Source organism: Sebastes umbrosus, chromosome 19, assembly GCF_015220745.1.
Source record: "Sebastes umbrosus isolate fSebUmb1 chromosome 19, fSebUmb1.pri, whole genome shotgun sequence".
NCBI lineage: Eukaryota > Metazoa > Chordata > Actinopteri > Perciformes > Sebastidae > Sebastes > Sebastes umbrosus.
This window is the reverse complement of record NC_051287.1, coordinates 11,950,584-11,973,084: the sequence shown is the minus strand read 5'-3', so window position 1 is coordinate 11,973,084 and position 22,501 is coordinate 11,950,584. Positions and strand designations below refer to the sequence as shown.

General features: G+C 39.4%; 2 protein-coding genes across 2 annotated transcripts in view; one reads left to right on the top strand and one right to left on the bottom strand.

The window, feature by feature from the left end:
- Window positions 1-22,501, bottom strand: part of rassf6 (Ras association domain family member 6) — a 58,564-nt gene that overhangs the window by 17,412 nt on the left and 18,651 nt on the right. The window lies entirely within an intron of this gene.
- The window catches only part of musk (muscle, skeletal, receptor tyrosine kinase), a 37,407-nt gene that overhangs the window by 1,700 nt on the left and 13,206 nt on the right, over window positions 1-22,501 (top strand). The window contains exons 2-12 of the mRNA XM_037752578.1: window positions 5,165-5,291; window positions 6,149-6,300; window positions 6,435-6,562; window positions 6,752-6,893; window positions 7,038-7,162; window positions 11,365-11,524; window positions 11,962-11,968; window positions 14,957-15,220; window positions 15,339-15,532; window positions 16,795-16,818; window positions 16,970-17,058. Coding sequence (XP_037608506.1) covers window positions 5,165-5,291; window positions 6,149-6,300; window positions 6,435-6,562; window positions 6,752-6,893; window positions 7,038-7,162; window positions 11,365-11,524; window positions 11,962-11,968; window positions 14,957-15,220; window positions 15,339-15,532; window positions 16,795-16,818; window positions 16,970-17,058 — 1,412 coding nt within the window. The remainder of the gene's footprint in view (window positions 1-5,164; window positions 5,292-6,148; window positions 6,301-6,434; window positions 6,563-6,751; window positions 6,894-7,037; window positions 7,163-11,364; window positions 11,525-11,961; window positions 11,969-14,956; window positions 15,221-15,338; window positions 15,533-16,794; window positions 16,819-16,969; window positions 17,059-22,501) is intronic.

Below are 22,501 nucleotides of genomic sequence, written 5' to 3'. Positions count from 1 at the left end.
CAGAGCAGACCATTGACATACAATACATGTTTTATAAGTACAGATGTAGAGTGCATGCTGCAGATTGGCTCAGAGAAACAGGTGGTGTAGATGCTGTCACATTCTGACAGGGTAGATAGCTGGGTTGGGTTGCCATAGTGCAGGGCCGAGCTTGGCAGATGACCTGTGCTTTTGTGTAATCGGTCAGTGATTAGAAGGCTGTAACGAGTGTGGTCGGCATCTATCTTGTTGATCCAAATCACTTAAGGCATGCTGTCAGTAATAACTTGAACATAGGAGTGAGAAAATGATTTACCTGTCAATAACTCTGCACGAAACACTTTACATGTACCACTGTTTAAAAAAGCAACTATTGCCAATGTTTTCCAAGATATTGTCCGAGCCATTGGGATTCTTTCTAGAGCTACCACTTACATCATACAAAGTGAAATGCATCATTAGAGTGTACATTTCTACAGCCACAGTAACGTGCTCATTGTCCTTATATGGCCTTATATATATCTTGCTATAACACAGAAGTTCCAGAGTGAAACTCTCTAAAAAATTGACGTTTTAAAATTTCTATTAATGCACTGGTTATATATAAAGACGTGTTAATTAGTCAGCAGTTGATTTTAACTTTGGACAGTCGTGCTAGCTTTCCCCCTGGCTCCCCCTTAACACATCCAGGCTCCAGCTTCATACTTCACCAAGATACCATATCTATCCTTTAATCTCGATGTAGGAAAGAAAGCAAATAAGCATATTTAAATGTTGAACTACACCTTTAAATGCACAAAAGTTCACTTCCCAACTCTTCACATATGGCCGCTTTGTCACACCCCCTTGGAGTAACTTCATTTTTGCTTTGCTTATTTTTGTTAGACTGAACTTAAAAATGAGCAATGGCTTTTTAAAGAAACATTGGGTAACATTTAGGGGTCAGAAATGGAATATGATAATAATAAGTATGTTTTCTTTAGTGTATAATCACCTGAAAATATGAATTGTTGTGTTTTAATTACCTTAAATGAGCTGTTTATATCTACATATGGAGCGAGTCCTCCTCACGGAGCCGGCCGTCATGTTTCTACAGTAGCCCAGAATGGACAAACCAAACACTCGCTCTAGATAAGGCCATTCACCTTTTTGCGTCGGCCACCGTAGTTCTCCTACATGCTTGGGGAGAAGTTTCAATTGGTTGCAATTTGCAACCTCACCGCTAGATGTCACCAAATCCGACACACTGCACCTTTAATATCAAGTTTAATGGCTTGGCCCTGACTTCATTGAGCGCAGTTTTACAAGCTGCGGCTACAAATGAATATTTAGCAACTCTGGAAGCAGTAAAACTGCATTATTATTAGGCTATATTATTATTATTACTGGCTCTTTCTTGTGGTTTTTGAGGCGTGGGTCATTTGCGCAAAGCTGAGATGGACTTTCATGTGTTCTGCTGGCTTTCATTAGCGTGGTGTGTTTTCATTTGAAATGGGTGTGAGCAAATGAATACAATGGATGTCGATTATTATTAATGCGTCCCGCAAAAGAATTATATCTGTCTTGAATTCACTGTGATGTCGTGAATGAGAGAGCTTTCAAGTTTCAAGCTTTCAATTTTTCTGTGAAATGAAGTGACAGCATAAGCCAAAATTACACTTTGGGTGCATCATGGAACCATGTGGGCATTTCAACATTTTAGAATTACCCATGTAATTAGTCAACTATGCAGCGAGCCAGTATTGCAAAATACGTTCTAACGGGACGAATCAAAACCACTTTAAATGCGGCATGATAGGTTGAAGAGGGTGTCTGCTGCGTGAGCTGAACCACTACAAACAATGGACGAACTCCCCTGCAGACATCTGATCTACTGACATGCCACGAGAACAATGCTATTTTTTGTGTTTGTTCTTGTTTGCCCACATTGATAGAATCAAGTAAAAAAAAACAAAAAAACATGTATCTGGTATGCATGATAGAATCGGAGAGAATGCTGTTTACAATTTGCTTAAAAAGCAAGTATGGAAAAAACCTAGAGGATAAAGTGCAAATCAAAGCAAACACCAAAGATGCCAAAGGATGTTATGAGTTACAGCCTCTACACAAGGCCTCGATTATGGGAAAGGAAGGGTTGATTTAATGAATACGGGAAGAAATAAAACACAGAAAAGATGCGAATAAAGATAGGGTGAGAACGATTTATTCGGTGGTCACTGCAGAGAAAGGCATCAATGAAGACATAAATGCCATATGCTGTAAAAGCATAGCTAATAGATGCAATAAGTTCACAATGATAGCTATGACAAAATGGCTAATACTTGTCCATGAATGCTCACTTGTTGGCCATAATATCTGAGGATTTTACTAGGACATTAATTCTTAGACCTACACATACATAAAGTGCAGCAAACTAGCAAGTTTGTGAGCGATAATGAGAGGCAGTTGGTTTGGATAAAGTAGCTTTTTGCCATCCATACAGTAGAGACCAGATGTGATCTCCTCTGAAGGCCTTAACAGCACCGTTTCATCACTTCTTGTGTCCAAACAGTCTTTCATAACAAGAACTTCCCACAAGGTCAAATCCGGTGAGGCTCTCGTTTGCTCTAAATAATGAGTCATGTGGCTAAATATGAGCCACAGTGAAACCTTCGTTCCTTCAGATGTTGTCCATCTGTTCAGACATACTATTGGCAATAACAAGAGTAACATGGTGTTGGGAAGAAAACACACTTTCTGCAACAAACCCAGTCAAAAACCAACCAAACTCTATATAGTTTAGCATGTTAGCACAGTAATTTGCTAATTAGGCTTATGGGAATGCTGTTATAGGTTTGCAAATATTTGGCCATAAACAAAAATATTGGATGAATTAAAGTTCTGACCTGATGATTTTTGCTATAGGTGAAACGTCTATCAAATGTGTGCAGATGTGAACCTCATGGTGGCGCTAGAGGAAAACTCTTTATACCTCTACCAAATTTCCAAATCTGTCTCCTGCAAAATTACGTTCCCAACTAAACTGAATTCTCAATTAGCTTTCGAGGCAAATGTATTTTCTCCTGGATTATGGTCGCAATTTTGAACACTTTTAAACATGTAGTTGACGTTATAAATTGAAAAACAAAAATAAAAAAAAGTGCAATAAAACTACTTGGTTAGGTTTAGTAAAATAAAACATCAAGGTTTGGTTTAAAATGACTACGTTTGTTAAAATATTAAGCTACGGACGTAAATTAAAGTGAACGTTGACTTTTAGTTTCACATGGGACACAAACAGTGGTCGAAAGTCCTTTGTTTATTGACCCACCCACCACCCCGACCTCAGACTATCATTACAAACATATTTGTGATTTGTGAATTGATTTCCCTTAAAACTTAATTCACAATGCAGTTTCATTGTATGGAACGTCATTTTTAGTTGACAAGGCTGAAAATTTCATGGCAATTCATCAAATAATTCTCAAGCCATTTAACTAAAAGCCAAAAATGTCATCCTGCTGGAGGTGTCATTGGGATTCATCCACTGGGGAACATGAATGTCTGTACTAAATTCCTTAACAATCAATCCAATAGCTGACAGACTAGTAGTGCCATCCATAGAACCATACAGCTTGCATGGCTAAAAATACATTTTAAGACTGCATACATGAAATGACTTAATAAAGCAGGTACTAGTGAGATATTTCACTTTACTTTGACCTTGGCTAAAATTGAATCCCAGTGTTAAAAACGAAGGTTTAACCTTGTGTCAGGGTCTCAATTTGATTTACAGTAGCTTTCGTTCCGTCACCCGTCCGTGAGTCAAACTTTTCTAGCTATGTTATTTCTAAATCTTTGTTTCACAAGAGACAAAACAAGCATAAAGTCCTTTAAACCCTAATCCTTTCCTTTATTCTCCTTTCTTTTTTCTTATTCACTCTCTTCTCTGATCTTCCTTTCATTTCTCTTCTCTCCTCTGTTTTCTATTTTCCCTCCTCCTCTCCTTAGTTCATACAAAGTTTAAAGCAAGCCTGAAGTCTCTGATCTGAATCCATATAAACAGTTGCTGCCTCACCCCTGTGCTGCTACTATCTTCCTCCATCCCTTTTCCCTTTGAACATGTCTTTTCTTTGTTTTTACTCTCCCTCTCATTTCATCCTCCTCAATATATTCACCCAGAATAATAAATAAATAAATAAATATCAGACAACCTTACTAGTAATAACAATAATAATAATAAATTAAACTTGTAGTACTGAGTCGCTTTCCATTTTACCTTTGATTCACTTGTCTGAAAATAACCCCTCTTCTCCTTTTTCCTACAACTCCCTGTCGTGACTGACTATATGGATGAAATAAATATTGATCACATCTTAGCCCTGGATTCACCTGGTTTATGTCATGAAAAAGAACAGTTGGTTCTAATAACTTGTATACTCTGTAAACAGAACTGGTAATTTACCCCACTTTCTTTTTAACAAAGACCATCTGTGGAAGCGAGATAGCGGAGAACAGTGTGCTCACTGGGGATGGAGCCTATCATTGAACCTTAAATTAAAATGTTGTCCTTGCTTCAACTTCTGCTTGAATAAAAACAAAAATAACAAACCACCAAACCTCAGATAAGTCTTTCCTTCTCATCCCTCCAAGCCTCTGCTTCTACTCCCCTTTCTCCCTACTTTATTTAAAGTTGCAAAATCCCAAATGCTTCAGAAGTAATTACAACAACAAACTGACTTTTCTTCTCCTCAAGGTCAACCTTCTTCTGTAACAAACCTCGAAAACCTCTGATCTGATCCCATTAGTCAACGGTCAGAGCTGGACGCTGAGTGAATGAAACAGATGACTCAGTCTAAAATAGGAATGTCAAGAATGACAAATAATTTGGCTGAAAAGATGCAGCTGTTTACACACTTCCCCCAGTGAGACTGAAATGTATTATAAAGAAACAACATGCTCAATTTTCAACCCCATCTCCCCTGCTACAAAAACTTGTGCATTATAGCGATTATGTTTTATGAGATGGCCATGTACTGCATTGCACAGCAAATCGAAAAGTCCAAAATCAATGTTCTGTTTGGCAATAGGGATTAAGAAAATAAGACCTATATGTTTTGTTAAATTTTATTCCACGTCTCTTTTTCCAAATACTGCAATGCATTACTAATTTTGTAATGAAAGTCTTCATGTTTTCAACTCCTAGCGCCTCGTATCATCACCTTATTAGAAACATTGGATGTACTACTGGATCACAACGCCACCTTCATCTGTGAGGTGGAGTCCCGTCCCCCTGCTGACATCAGCTGGACCAAGAATAACCACCCAATAATGTAAGTTTACACCTAAACCTACAACATATGAAAACTAATCTAGCTTGGAATCCACTCTTGCAGGTTCATTAGGAATATACCAAATTTATGACCAAAAAAAAGTGTTTTGTCTTGTTTTATATTTAGTTTTTTGGTTACATATGATGCAAAATGCATCTCTCTTTCTCAGGTATGTCACCTAATACTTCCCAAAAAACAACAACTTGTCAATCAAATTCTGTGGGTAATACTGTGATGTCTTTTTGTTGATGACATTTGAGTTTATTAGATGGTGCTCTTTGCCATGATGGCTATCACTGCTATTAGCTGTATATTATTGTCAGTATTTATGCTTTGCCATTACAAGGCTAAGCTTAAAATTAGTAAATAGCTGGTAAATTTTGTTATTTAGCCAAAGGCTAACAAATGAAAATGAAAAACAATGATTTAATACTTGTACCATTAGCTTCTAACTTAGGCCAACACAGGGCTGCAAACATTATAAAAATTCAGAGACATTAGTTGCTTATCTTGGCCATCAAAAGGTGAACTAACTGAAATTAGCTGCTTATTATCTGTAACACTAGCAGCTAATTGCAAGGCTAACATAGTCCATAATTTGGTAAAATGCTAGTAACATTAACTGCTAATTTTGGCCATCACAATGCTAATATTTGTAGAGGTATTTATATAAAATATAAATAACGCCAGCAATATTGGTAGTCACATCATATATGTACGATTGTTCCGTGTAAGGTTCATTTTGGACGCTTATCTAAAGAGCATATTTCTAAAGCTCAAATATTTCAAGACAATTAAAAAAGTAAAGTCACAATCAGACTCCTCTTTGCTTCACACCTTCCTTTTTGTCCCACCAGGTACTATGACCCCCGGTACATTACCAGGGAGCAGGGACAGCTGTTAAGCATCCCTCGTGTCAGAGAGACAGACAACGGAGAGTACTGCTGCCTCGCCAGTAACGGCATTGGAGAGGCAGCCAAGAGCTGTGGAGCTCTGCAGCTAAAGATGAGTATGTCTGAGGTTGTCTGGCTGGAGTCTAGACAATCTTGATCTTGAGTCCAGATTTTTCAAAGAATTTGAAGGTGGTACAAATTGCAAACACTTGTATCTTTGTCTCTCTTGTCTTGTCGGTCTCTCCATCAGAACCACAGATCAAACGCCATCCCACCAATCTGACCCTTCTGGTAGAATCCAAAGCAGTGCTGCCCTGCGTTACCCTCGGCAACCCCAAGCCGGATGTCACCTGGCTTAAAGATGATGAGCTTATCAGAGTATGCACTTTCTTAGCAGGACTGGGAATGGGTGCAGATTGTATATTGACATTAAAGAGCCTAAATGCCCCTTTTTTGGCTTGGTTTCTAGTGTCCCATAGAATTTGATAAAAAAATAATGGTATAAAAATGTTAAGAAAGCAATTCTATCTTTAAAACAAAGCAAATAAAGTCTCTTATCTCTCCCAGATCAGTGACCGTGTTACCATTCTTGACTATGGTGCACTGAAGATCCATAACATACATAAGGAGGATGCAGGACAGTATCGCTGTGTGGCCAGGAATAGCTTTGGTTTGGCCTTTTCAAAGCCCGTCACCATAGAGGTGCAGGGTATGTATTTTAACGTGGTTTCACTTTCTATGCTTAGCACAGTATGTACATAATGTACTTTGAAAAAAACTGTAATTCAAACCAGCGGAGTATAATTGTTTGGTTGCAACATATTGTGTGTGTCTGTGTGTTGTTTGTGTTCAGCTCCAGCACGAATCCTGCGGGTTCCTAAAGAGAAGCGAGTAGCGTATGGCAGCCAGGTTTCCTTGGAGTGTAACGCCACAGGAAATCCGATCCCCACCATCACCTGGCTGGAAAATGGGAATACTGTGAGTGTTCAGGTTCAGTGTGTGTTTGTGTGTGTGCAAGCAAGTGTTTGAACAATATGGGTTTCTACATGGTCCTTTACTGATGCTGATATGTTTAGGCTGAATTCATTTTATCTCTATAAATGTATCCCTATCAAGGTAAAACGAATTCTAAATCATAGACTGCATATAAAGATGGACGACATGACATGACCCCAAAAGTGAAGCCAAAACATTTTGACCGCCCCCTGGTGGCTGGCTGCAGTATAGGTCGTACAGCCCACCCACACCATGTTAGCAGATGGGACATGGGTCAAACTAAAAAGTCAAAGTACACGTCAAATACATTTTTCCCAAAGATGGTTTCTGTAATTTTAGGTAGTTAGGGTGATGTACTGTATATTCAAGTGTTCCTTTATTGGATAACTTTGATTTTAATTAGTTATTTGATGCTATAAAAAGGACGTGAGACGTCATGATTGACAACCGCTCTGAGTGAAGTAGTTGCAGCCGGAAGCTCGGGAATTGTACGAGAGAGGCGATGTAACTTTAACTTTCCATAACCGTCACGAGTCTGTGTAACGGAACATGTGTCAATTTGATCATAATTGTAGTTTTAGAGATATTATGGTTAGTTGTTGTGTCTTTCTAGCCAAACAGCTACTGTGGTGCTAACGTAGCAGCTAGGTCAGGAGATTTTGGCTTCACTTTTTGTAAAGTGGGAGAAAGCGGACACACATCGTCCATCTGTATATGCAGTCTAAGGTCTAAACCACATACAACAAGACACTAAAGCTCTCCACCGATTATTTTTCCATCCATCCATCCATCCATGTCCATGCCAGATCCCCTCGGTCCCTCCTAAATGCTTGTGCTCACCAGGAATATTGTCGTCTCTCTCACAGTGGTTGAGTTTGTCTCAGATGTCAGTCAACACAGCCAGCATCAGAGACATTTTTAAACACGTAGTTTACATTGTGACACATTGTCAGCCGCTGAGCCTTACACAATGGGAATGCTCCGACAACAGAGTAGATAGTCAGGAAAGCCAACATGCATTGCAGTCTGATGAAAGACGCACATAAAGACACCTACACGCTAACTGTGTCTACTCAAAGAGCTACCTGACTAGCTGGAAAATCCAAAGAACAGACATAGAGCTAAAGACACAACCATTTACTGCAGAAATATAGTAACCTACTAGTATACATTTGGAAACAAATCCAGGTATGAAAACAATGTTGTTATTGATTTATTATCTATCTGCTGTCCGTCCATGAAGCTGGATCAGCGGAACAATTTACATCATAACCAGGACACTAAATCCACACAAACATACTGCATTGTAAACATACAAGAAATTACCCACTTATCCCTCGCTCTGTCTGTCTGCCTGCATGTCTCTCTCTCTCTCTCTCCTTTACACACACACACACACACACAGTCAATGCCCTCAAAGATTGGCTGTGGGATCAGTGATATAAACAGCAAAGGAATTCTCATTACAGCGACAGAGGATTGAAGAGATTGCTTTCCATTTAGCCAATAATACACTGTGTTATCAGCTTTAATTGGGTCGCCTTTTTTAAGGGAGTCAGCGAGGTTCTTAAGGTTGTACAGTGAGGTGTTGAATGGTTTGTATAACTGCTGACTTGATGGGCCGACAGCCTATAGCCATGTAAGGTGGTCTCACTGGGATATACAGCTGTTACAGAGGGCTGATGTTTATTGAGATCATAGGATATATAAAGGTACCTACTGATGAATATTTTAAACAAGCAACAGAACTGAAAACAGATTATGGGACAGAGAGTGCCAAGTGTCCAGTTGTTGTTATGATGAGTGCTAAATCTAATAATCTAGTGACTACGTTCTAACATGTGAGTCATTGGGATGGTTTGGTTTTAATCCCCCTTGCAGTTGTATACCACATGCAATGCTTTTTGAAACACCAGGAGTAAGACTTCGTGATATTCGTGACTCACAACAAGTGCAACCAATATTTTTGTTTTTATCTTTCCGAAACTACAAACATGTAACAGCGAGTTCTCCACCTCCTGTAGAGCTGTATTCAAGAGAAAAGTTAACAGCATAGACTGTATAAGAAGTGGACATAGTCACTACGGTTTTCAAGCCTCAAATTAGGCATTTTGGCCGCCACCGTCTTGGTTTTTGGCCTTCGCCATCTTGTTTTTTTGCAACCAGAAGTGACATGAGAGGGTGGAGCTAAGTTCAACCGAACGCTGAACAAGACATGGACAACTCTCAGACCGGACAACGTCGTGGTAGCAACCTGTCAATCACAAGGTAGCCACGCCCTAAAGCATACTCTGCTTTATGCTCTATTTGACTCTAAATGGGATCATAATTTACTAAATGAACATCATGCTGTATTGAAGAAGACTTGAAACTAGCGATTGAGACCATAAACTCATGTTTACAATCTTTACGGAGGTAATAAATCAAGTGAGAAGTAGAGTCATTTTCTCATAGACTTCTATACAATCTGACTTCTTTCGGCAACCAGAGCCCCTGCTGGCTGTTAGAAAGAATGCAAGTTTAAGGCACTTCCGCATTGGCTTCACTTTTTAGAACCGGTTGCTGCCTATAAGACCAAGAAAGAAGCAATGCTCAATTTAAACTTTAACAAGATGTTAATTAATTTTGTCATGCACTCACACCTTTTTCTTTTAAGATCACTGCTCTTGTTTTTGGTTTGTGAAGTTGCAATCTCCCACTCCACCTCTGTAAACCACATAGAAAACTCATAAAAGTAAAACCTAATTTTTAAGTTTTTTTTTTTTTTTAAATCATGGACATTGAATTACCTACTTGACCACCTTAAGAATGTTAAACAGGACTTTTTATTCCAGCTGGGCAGCAGATGTGTATTATGCATGCCATTGCGGGCAGTCAGACACCACATAATGTCTGGGTATTTAATAGTCTTGGGTGCTAGCTACAATGTGATTACAGGCCCATAACGCTTGTAAATAATATGTGTGTATGTGTGTGTGCCGATTGAAATGAGTGTCTGAGCTGCTTTTCTGGCAGCTCGTTGGGGTCATTCATTTCAGCGGGCCTGGATCGTGCCCGTCCCAAAAACAGGCGGTGTCAGACACAGCTTCAAATATAGACAAGTCGCACCTCAGCACCCCTCCACCCACACACACACACACACACCACAGACTCTCACATATATCATTTATATATTATGAGGGAGTTGTGTGTCAATACAGAAACTAAAAACAACAAAGACATTTTATCTGGTTCCATCTGCCCAGTGTGAATACCAGGGATTTTTGTTTTTTTAATGAAGTGGTATTTATATTAATGCCAGACACATAGTGAACTGTATGCACTTCATTTTATCAACTCAACACCCATGACACTAATATATACTAACATAGACTGTAATACAACCAGTGTATGAATACTTTACACATTAAATCTTAAGACAACATTTTTTTTTTATGTCATGATGAAAGATTTCTATTTTCATAATCTGTTGACAACTCAGTTTTGCATTACCGCCACCATCTGGTAAGGAGTGGGATTACATGGACTGCTTGATCTCAAAAGGTAAAACTCAGTTCTGTTGCTCTGAGACTCTGTGACCTGAATATAGTGATACGCAAACAATCATTCTGTTACATGAAGAGAGGACAACGGTCATTTCTGTGCTGTTATTTTGAGATATTTGACCAAATTCTCACCTGGTTATATGGAACATTATTCTGCAGCTTCAACTACAAGTCCCAACAATAAATAATGAGGATTGAAAGTCTGCTTTCAGATATGCTGCCCTTACTTCGGAATTTGCGTAACTTAAGTACAGAAGTTACGTGAAAAATAAATCAACGTTGACTTCTGGGCGAAAGTCCGGTGTTTTTTGACCCACCCATCCGACCCGACCTCCTCCCTATGCGGCGTTTGTCGCTCTTTATACTTCCTAGTTCACCATTACTTGGATTGCATACAAATTTACTTGGATATTAAACAAATGACAGTGCATGAACCTTTCGTAGGTACAGAACGGTGTATGAGAACTGCCTGACTATGTCAATGTTATGTTTTTAGGCCGATCTGCTGGTCAAAAAATATAAATGTCTAATGAATGCATCTTATAAGGCAATACAATTATGGTGTACATTTTTAATTTGTCCTTGCATGATGACATATTTCTGCTGTCTTTTTGTTTCCTGTCTTTTTCCCCCCCCCAGATCTCAGGTGCATCGGTCGAAGAGACTTTGACGGGAGAGGTGATCCTGTCCGTTCTTAAAGTGACGGTGAATAAGCCAGCTCTGTATACATGTCTGGCCTCCAACAGGCACAGCGCTGGAGCCAACACCGTCAAGGCAACTGCTAAAGTCACTGTCGCAGGTAGATGTGACCCTTTTTCATGTTCGACACATGTACCTCCAAGATGAGTGGAAAAACAATAGTTGTAGCTTTTACGTCTGTGTGTGTTACCTTAGTTATGTTAGCTGCCAGTTATATTTGCTGTGTTTTTTGTGGCTTCAGCTGTTTGTTGTCCCCCCCATTTGGTCGCTACCTCAGCCACACTCACCCCCACACACACCCCATGACCACAGTCACCTAAAACAAACACACACATCCCTCTCCTCTCTGACCACACACACTGTCCCTCAACCTGGTTGTCCCTCACAGCGACCTATGAGTCGGTAAGAGAAGCACCATGGTTGGTTTTCTGTTCCTGCCGAGACTGATTTTTGTCTTTCTTCCTCCTCTCTTCTCCCCTTTACTCCTACTTGTGTTTCTTCAACCAACATCCTCTGGATATTGTCACTTCCCCATAGAGTGGAGGTAAGAGAAATGCTCTGTGCTAAATGTCTTTACCTCTTGTGTGCAATGGTTTCATTCAATGTTTCTCCTCTCGATTGAAATATTTAATCGGGATTAATCGCGGGATTGTCCGTAGTTTATCACGATTAATTGCAAATTAATGATGCAAGTTTGGCACCTACAACCTCAAAATTGCAAGTTGCGTTAAAGAAATTAGTGGCATTAAAACAAATTTAAATTAACGAGCTATTATCGCGTTAACTTTGACAGCACTGGTACAATATAATATGCTAAGTATATATGTTTATATAACATTTTCAATATAGCAATCTGTTTTTCATGAGTTTATAAAAAAGTGTTTCAGCCCAGTTGAACCACTTCGAATCATAAAAATGACACAGCACATGGCCCGTCACTGTATTTTATACGGGCACAATAACTTTCTTTGTTTGAAGAAACTAAGTGCTGTTGCTTCCTTTGGGTCTTACTGAAGACAATATGCATTTTAGCCCTGGCAATAAACCTGCAATGCTAAGAGGGAGCCTGTCTGTCAGTCACCCATATGGTGGGAGCTGAATTTGAATTTTGCTGAACCGCACCACAAACCCAGTAACCACATCTGGACTATGTAACTGCGGAGTAAGAGAGGGAGAGGGAGAGAGAGAGAGATAGAGAGAGAGAGAGAGAGAGAGAGAGAGAGAGAGAGAGAGAGAGAGAGAGAGAGAGAGAGAGAGAGAGAGAGAGAGAGAGAGAGAGAGAGAGAGGGAGATCGAAAGGTAGGAGAAAAAGGAAAAAAAAACGTAAATGTTGAACTTGGGATGTCTGATGAGAATTTCTGATGTAAGGATGAAGAAAGAGGCAGTGAAATGCAGGTCATAGACAAACAAAAAGGAGCAGGCTTAATGGTTAGATCTTACATGATTTGCCAACTCATGACCACATCTGGACCGTATATTTATAAGATGTAAAGAGACGGAGAGAAAGTAAAGAGAAGGTGGACATGGCGGGATGATGGGGTTGATAGATTTACGGGTCAGCTAGAAGTTTGATGGTTTGACTCCGTTGCAGCAGCAACATCTGGAGTTTGTAAGCGTTGCACTATACAGACAGGCAGAGGGACAACTGGAGTGAAGGCTGTCAGACATGTGCATCATGTCCATGCTGGAGGACAAGCAGACTTAAGAGCTAGAAAACAAGCAGACAGACATATATACAGGAACACAAAGAGTCAGGCAGGCAGGTTTATGTATGTATGTATGTATGACTGATCTTTTCAATCTAAAGGCAACCAGACAGGATGTAATTTTATATGAACCTTCTACAACCTTTCTCTGAGATCAACATCTGGATGATTTTAAAGAAGATATTTCAGATGTAGACCGTTTCTTTTTTTCTTTTTTTAAGTGCACACACCTCCACACGAGTTCACTGAGTGTGAGCCAAAGCAGTAAAAGACCAATAGTCAGGCAATATGTCTCATGTTTTTCTTTCTCTTTTGTAAAATACACAATAAACGTCCACATAAATTACAAATGGCTCCAGGCAATATTATTTCAGATCAAGGGCAGTGCCACGGTTTACTTTCTTCCCTGTGTGTTGAGAGTTACAGGCTAAATGTACATTGGTAACACGTATCGTCATTTTCAGTACTACTCCTGGTAACTATATACTGTAGGTAGGAGCATTGCAAGTTGCCTTGAAACTTAATAACTGGTTTAGTTAATAAAGCCATTCCCATTTGCATTTTCCAAGATTTTCCTAATAGAGAAATCTATGCACAGTGCACTACTTGGCTCAATAACATAGCTTTTCTTGACTTAAAGTTGACGTATTGTCTTATAATGACGAGTTTCATATTCTGTTTACTGATTATGAGGGCACTCCATTTAATATTTGCCACTGTCCATCGACGGGGGGTGCAATGGCATATTGTCAAGGGACTCCAAAATGTCCGTAGCCCTGGGGCCTCAACTAATATTAAGGCACCCCTGTGCATAGTAAATTGACGTTATCCGGATCTAGTTCAGATAATGCCGACTCGCAAATACAAATTAGTATTTAACCTGTCCATAATATACTCATCTCTCACCCATTGTCATCGGGACTCCAATCCTTTGCAACGCATGCAGGGGTTTAGATAACGCATGGATGAACTTGTCTTCCTTACAGAATAATTGTCATACCTGCTTATCTTCCACACAAATAAAACCAGAAAAAAAGTGTTATAGCCAGACAAGGTTATAGCAATTAGCTATACAAAAATACTAAATATATCTGTTCATCTTAGAGGCCTTTTTTGCACATCAATATATTTTTTTGAACTGCTGTTTTTTAATACTTTAACACAGAACGTGAATATTACACCGCAAAAAAGCCACGTAATTTTTTCCGGAACGAGGTCCATTTTTCGGAGCTTTCGCAACACAAATAAAGGCATCAACCAATCACGTTGTACGGAACGGAACGGGTTGCGCCTATATTTATGTGGATTATAAAACAACAACAAGGAGGCTCCATATTCTGAACCAAGATGGCATTTTTGTGTCATTTATTCGTCACACCCCCGGTGTGTAAAGGCCTTTAGAATGTCTTTCTGCCTGACAACTTGTGGTATCATGACTCCTCTTTCTGTATTGAATGTCTTCAAACACCTGTCAGTAAATATTTAAGCTATAAGCAGAGCCAGATTCTATATGAGACACTTAAGAAGTCCAGGCTACTACTATGGTTGCAGCCAAGCAGAAACAAATACAACATATATTCCTGGAATATGCTTATTTATTCAATTTACAGTAATAAGTCGACTTCAATTCTTAGAGAAGGATTGTTAGCTGGATGATCTTTGGGTTTTGGAGGACCTTTTTTAAGACTTCAAAAGCATTGTAGCTATAGTAATGGAGTACAGCGTGCTAGACAGAAAGATTGATATACAACAAAGGAATTAAACTCCCTTTAGTGACAGGTCAAGCAATGAAATCTAATAGTTGTGTGTGTGTTTTCTTCCCATAGACTATACAAGGGCGTCACAGGCTACTGCAGTGCGTATCGTGGAGACGTGTGCCGCAACGTCCTGCAAGATGATTTGCTGGTTTTCTTTAACTCGTCCCTCTCGGACCCCGAGGACATGCAGGAGTACCTGGTTCAGAGCTGGTGGACTGAGCTGGAAGGACTCAGTATGCTGTGTCGACCCGCGGTGCGTTCACTGCTCTGCCACTCCTCCTTCCCTGACTGCAACCCGTCGGGGTCAGGACCGGCACCTAAACCCGTCTGCAGGTAGTCTCTTTGTTTCACCTGTTCACTCTGTTAGTACATGAATAAGTGATTGAGTAGATACATTTTTTAAAAAATAATGTAAGAAGGCTATCGTGGATGTTTTTCCTTTACAAAACAGAGAACACTGTCTGGCAGTGAAGGAGCTGTACTGCCATAAGGAGTGGTTGGTACTAGAGAGCAGCAGTTCAGCTCAGCCTGGCTTCTTCAGCTCCATCACTGGGTCTCACACTCCCAGTTCGCTGCTGCCTAACTGTCAGGCCTTACCAAGTCTCCACGCAGACCCTGATGCTTGCACACACGTCCCTTTTGTAGGTAAGATACCCCTGACTGAGACAGTTTTGAGTGGTGTTTCAAAAAACAACACCACATAGTCCAAAATGTGAAAGAAATTCTTAGTCGACTAACACTCGATTAGTTGATTTAATCGACAGATCTGTAAAACTGCGTTTCTCCACAAAGAATCACACAAAAGCACCGCTTTTAACGACTAATCGACTAAAGTAAAGTAACGACCGATTAGTTGACTAATCAACTAAGAGGGGGCAGCCCTACAGTTTACAGTTAGGGATGCACCGATCCGACTTTTTCAGTCCTGTTACCGATACCGAGTACCGATCCGAACAGTGTTTAATTAATAAGCTGTATGCCTCAATGTGTGGAAGTGACTGGATCATTCTTTTATGTGTAAAACAAGATCAGGCTTGACTTAAACATTGCATCCCTTACTTTGTAAATCAAAATGTGACCAATAAATACATAAATATAAATGAATGTCATTGTTCTCTTTTACTGAAATAATAAATTGTATACCTGCAATTTGGTAAAAACATTTTTTTATTAATTAATTTAAGAATTACAATTCAAGTGTAAACCTATTTAATGCAGCAACAAATCGGTCAAAACTTAAACAGGAATTAAAATTCAAGCATATAATGTAATATAGTATATAAACATAGAATTAAATTGAATAGATTGGCCCCATTGTCACCAATATCCGATCCAGCTATTTGAGTCAGTATCGGCATCGGTAAATCCCTATTTACAGTATGCAGTGTTTCAGAAGAAGAAGAAGAAAATACACTAATAATCATACAGAATTCAAGATCAAATGGACTTTATGCTTTAAATTACTCAACAATCTGCTTTGCTATAATCTGATAAATATAAGATTTATTAATTCTGTACTGCTTAACACAGCAATCCAGCCTAAAATCTGCAAGGAAATGGAGCGTTACGTAAAAGAAAAGCAGGAGTTGGCTGGGTGCAGTTCCTTACAGCCAAATAAAGCCTGGACTGCTAAACTGCAGGTCACTGATACTGATGAGGTCATTAAGAGGGTCTGACTGAGCTGAGCCAAAATACACAGCTGCAGGCTTGTGTGTGTGGTGTATTACTTTAAAGGATCTAGGCGTATAGTAGTGTGTATGTCTGCTCTGTAACATAATCGGAACTGTACTGAACTGACCTTTAGCGCTGCACTGATTTCTCCATGTTATATTTTCCCTTCAGATTGCTTAATAGCTGTGCTTCCTATGCATATTTATTTTTTAATCTGTTCGTTTTCTACATTTCAGACATCAAGAGAGATCAAATTACGAGTAAGTGGAAACGCGTTTACGTGCAACACTAATGTATTTGTAGTCATTCATCACAACTAATCTCCCACAGAAATGAATGAGTAATTTATTAAATAGTAATTGTTAAAAATAACATGTTGATCTTTTTATCCATTGTGTTTGGTATCAACAGCAACATGTTATGATGACAGAGGTCGTTTCTACCAAGGCAGCTTGAATGTGACGAGGTCTGGGATACCGTGTCAGTCGTGGAGCCAACAGGTACTGTGGTTTTTGTGTATATGTATCTAAAGCCGCAGTGTCACATCACTACACAATGTGTAGAACTTATATATAACTTCAATACAACTAAAATATGAAGTGCAGATATAAAATAACCACATGTAATCTGCTTATGTCCTCATGTACAGCCAGTTAGACTGTTATCAGGTCATTAAATGTGTGTTATCTGTGGTTATAAGGCTCATAGATGTGGGTCAAGAGGGGCCTCCTACACCCACTAGTAGAGTTTATCATTGATTCATATGGGCGATAGCCAAAATAAGGAATAAAAGAAAACAACAGCGATCTCTAGCGACCGTAGTAATCATGACGGGAGCAAAAGCGTGATGTTGAGGGTGATGGATGGGACACAAAACACTATCACCCAGGAAACCAGGGTTTGTGTCCCATGTGAAACCAACAATGTGCGGTTGTCTTTGTGTTCAGAGCCTTAAAAGGTCTAGTGTGTAAGATCTGGCGGTATCTAGCGGTGAGGTGAAGGGATTGCAACCAACTGAAGCCGCTCCTGTGTGCAAAGCATGTTGTAGAGCTACAGTGGCCGACGGGAAAACAAGAATGGCCCTCTCTAGAGCCATTTAGAGCAGAGCCAGTGCGTAGAGTGTGTGTGTACGTGGCAAGTGAGTGTGAAGCAAGAAAGAGAGAGCGGCGGCGACGGGAGCGAGTAACGTTATCGACTTCGGCCTAAGCAGGAAATATCAACAGTGTTTGGTTTGTCCGTTCTGGGCTACTGTATAAACATGGCGGACTCTGTGGAGAGGGTATCCGCTCCCTTTGTAGATCATTCTAAGGTTATGAAAACACAACAATTGTTGTCATCAGGTGATTATACAGTAAAGAAAACATACTTATTACTATTATATTCCATTTCTGCCAATAAATCCCCATAATTGTTACACATGTTTCTTTAAGTTTCACTTTCACTTCTGAAACATAGTTTTTTTTAAGCCAAAACACGATGTTTGGTGGTAGGTTTTGTTGCCTAAACCTAGCCAAGCTGTTTTGTTTGTGTTCAAAACTTAACGTTTCAGTTTTACAACGTATACAGGCCCCCACTGCACACATCTACGAGGCACATAACAACTGATAACGCCCATTTAATGACCCGATAACAGTCAAATCAGTTGCAGCGTTGCCTGTTTAAAACTATGACTTCATAATGACCTGTCAATCACAATCACCACAAAATAAAGATGGAAAAAAACTTAAAGAATACGGGGAAATTGTTGTGTTGATAACATTTCTAGGCGGTGATAGCGAGGCTGCCGACACAGCTAATGCCTGTATTTATAAATCCAAGTTTCAAAGTGTCAAAGTCAAAGTGTGACTGATATTTTGTGTGTGGATGTTCAGTTTTATATCAAACATTCCTGACCTCTAACCAGAAACAGAAAAGCACACAAAAGTGCAAACACAAGCACAACACACACACACACACACATATGCTCACAGAAACACACACTCTGCCTGTGGCCCAAAAGCCTCTTTATGTTTTTATGGCTTTGCTCAGTGAGAGAGTCTGTTAGGGTGAGCTGTTACTACTCTCCTGTGCAGTGTGTGTGTGTGTGTGTGTGTGTGTGTGCCAGGTCAGCAGAGAGGGAGGGGCTCATCATGTCACATCCTGCCTCTGGAAGCAATTAGCATTCACACGCATATGCTGCACAGACTCCATCACTAACACACTCTCTAACATCTTACACTCGCTCTCACACACACACAGACGTACATGTGAAATTCAGAGAACAATCGCTCTCTAATGGGATTCACAAATATTAGTGTATTCTCTCTCTCCTTTCCCTCTTTTTCTCTCCACACAATGTTGGCTTACACTTTCAGTTCACAAGTAGTTGTTTTTCTCCCCCCACACACCAAACCATGTCCACATTGGAGCACATTGCTGCTGAAAAATATGAATTTTACAACCTAGTAGTAACCTAACTTACCTCATAGTGCATTATCCTGTAGGGTCACAGGTTATTCTTATAAGAAGCCCCGTTCACTGTGTTGTATTTACAGGATTCTCGATTTAAAATGAGTCAGCTTGGAACACTAAAAAGCTATCCAAAGACCGCATTTTCAACCAATTCATTTAGCTTAATTTGGTAGCTCTACGGCTGAAAACAATTGCTTGTGACAGTTGTCATTTCAGTGGACAAAATTGACAGATACCACGTGAGACCACTACCTCTATCAGAAAATCAAGGACTCATATAGAGCTCCATGATACCAATATGTTGTCTACACCAGTTGTTCACAAAGTGGGTGCTGTGGCCTCCTGGGATGCCTCGAGGTTGTAGGGGTCCAAGAAAATATAAAAAATATAGAATATTGCAATATAATGTTTTGGGATACTGTATCGATTCTCAAAAACACTGTTGATTTTGAATTAATAGTTTACAGTACATGCTATGATGTTGGATGTTACAGGGGGTGTGATAAATGCAATTGCAGATCCCACTGTTCCGACTGCATAAAAAAAGTAACCTTTTTTTACTCAGATTTTATGCGTATCACGGTGTGTTCTTTATACTATGACAGTTTTCCTAAAATTAGATTTAAAAAATCGCAATATATAGCCTTGCTTACAGTATCGCAATATATTGAATCGTTACCCCTGTATCGTATCGTCAAATTCTTGCCAATACACAGCCCTACGAGGTTGGCCCCCAAGGGGCATTTGTTGTGCTTTTTAATAACATTTCACCACATTAAAACTATCAGACACATGAACTACGTTTTGTGTTACATTTTCAAACATATAAAAAAAACAGAAAAAACTAGAATTACCCACTCCCCCAACCAGTCAAGTTGCAGTTTACATCCATGTCTGTCCAAAATGTCATCACTTCATCATTTTACCCTATTCGACATTTGTGTGAAATTGTCATAATTAGCTCATTAATTCTTGAGTTATGGCCAAAAACATGTTTTGTGAGGTCACAGTGACCTTTGACCACTAAATTCTAATCAGTTCATCCTTGAATCCAGCTGCATGTTTGTGCCAGACGTAATGAAATTCCCTCCAGACATTCCTGAGATATCGCAAGAATGGGACAGACATGAGGTCACAGTAACCTTTGACCACCAAAATATAATCACTTCGTTCTTGAGTCCAAGTGGACGTTTGCGCCAAATTTGAAGAAATTCCCTCGAGGCGATCTTGAGATATCATGTTCGTACATCTGTACAGATGGACGGACAGGTTATCCAATAATTGTCCAATCGCACATTCACTGTACTGCACGTTCCCAACATCATGTGTGATCTGACTCTCTCATCCCTTGTTAACATGAAACACAAGACAAACCATTTGAAGTTAAATACATAATCTGTAAATGTAAATGTAGCACGTGCTACTTCAAGGAAAAGACTGTGATTCTGTGATATGATGTGCTGGCTGAACATTCATTAAAAGCTTGGCTGTTAAACATGATGGGATTATTTGGATGATTATGTTAAATTTCCTGGCCAGCATCAAAGCTTTCTTGTTGTAAGTATAATAGTAGCATGATTAGGATAATGTCTGGTGTGGAACAGTTCTCCCAGAGGGAAATGAGAAGCTGATTGCACCATTTTCTTTCTCAACTCAAGTGGCCTACATGTTACTAAATGAGGACCCATACTTTCTTTTTTGGGAATATGTGTTTCATAAATACTGATTAATAGCTAAAAATGACACAGTATAAGACTTCTTTAATATTTTACTCTAACTCCCAAATGTCAAAATCAAAGTTAATATCCAGTAATCTGTGACTGTGCATGTTTTGAGTGTATTTTACCATGTGTGTCTACCTCTGAAAATTTGAGGCATATGTGCAAAATGAAAGCAAAACAGAGACTATGATGAACTTATGATGTTTGGAAATTTACAAAGAAAATTAAGAAACAACTCCACCAATTAGGACCAATTAATTCCACCTAAAATATCCCTCTTACATGAATCACCCCTGATCCATGATAGCTGAAACTAGAGTGTAGCTTTCACCTGCCTCCGTGGTCCATTAGAGTCACAGGAAGAGCAGCTGTTACTAATACTTCGCACAGTCAGTGTCCTTTTTCTAAAAACCTGCAACGCAAGATCATTCAGCGGTGGCTCGGTCCAAAGTCATCATTTACCTTCTACGCATCAGAGCAGATGTTTCTAAGCAAAATGTTTTTATAGTGGATATAAGATATTCTGCACATATGAGTCCTGTAGGAAATGAGCCAAATGTTCCACATGTCACATGTTGCCCTGCATAGTAAAATCTCATTTATGGTCAGCACATACTCAACACATGTGCATGCTGTAATGTGCATTGGGTGAGTGGTGCACTATTTAGTGCTGAGTCACAGAGACATACTGCAGCCATACTTCGATTCAGTCTTTTTGCACAGACTGTTGAGAACTAATAAATTAAAAGCAAGATATGCCACTATTAGGGTATTATTCATCATCAGTTTAATATTACACCTACTATGATGTAATACATACAACGTGATATTTGTAGTCTTTTCCATTAATTGTTTACAAGTACACTTATTTAGTCTTTTTTTGTTATTTCTGCAGTTTTTGTTATGTCATATTATTTGATGACTGTAGCTCTGTTTTAGTACTGAGCCTTTGGTGTTTCTAATGAGACCGTTTTACCAGAAAAACAACATCATTGGTCATTTGTTTAAACTATAGACTGTATATAAGAAGTGGACGTAGTCACCGTGACTTCACCTATTGGTTTGTGGACTATGAGAAGCCTCGAGTTCAGCATTTTGGCCATCGCCATCTTGTTTTTTTGCAACACACGAGAGGGTGAAACTAAGTACAACTGAATGCTGAATAAGACATTGTTAGGCCAAAAGATTATAATTAACTTTCATGAACTGAAAACACACTGTGAAAAGGTTAACGTTGTAAGACGAAAATGACGACAACATCCAGACCGGACAACGCCGTGTTAGCGACCTGTCAATCACAAGGTAGCCACGCCCTAAAGTATATCCTGCTTTATGGTCTATTTGACTCTAAATGGAACCATAATTTACTAAATGAACATCATGTTGTATTGAAGAAGTTTTGAAACTAGCGATTGAGATCATAAACTCATGTTTACAATGTTTACTGAGGTAATAAATCAAGTGAGAAGTAGGCTCATTTTCTCATAGACTTCTATACAATCTGACTTCTGTTTGCAATCAGAGGAGTCGCCCCCTGCTGGCTATTAGAAAGAATGCAAGTTTAAGGCACTTCTGCATTGGCTTCACTTCTCAGAATCGGAGGTCGCCCACTGTTTTAAGCAGCTAAAACAACCTTTGATTTCCCTGTTAAGTGACCTATTGTGGTCGTTGGAATAATGACGTGAAGTAGCGTGACATTGTTAACATGCCACAAAACCTCTTCAAGGAGAAAGTTGATTGGACTCAGACACTGGAGACTGCTGTCCACATC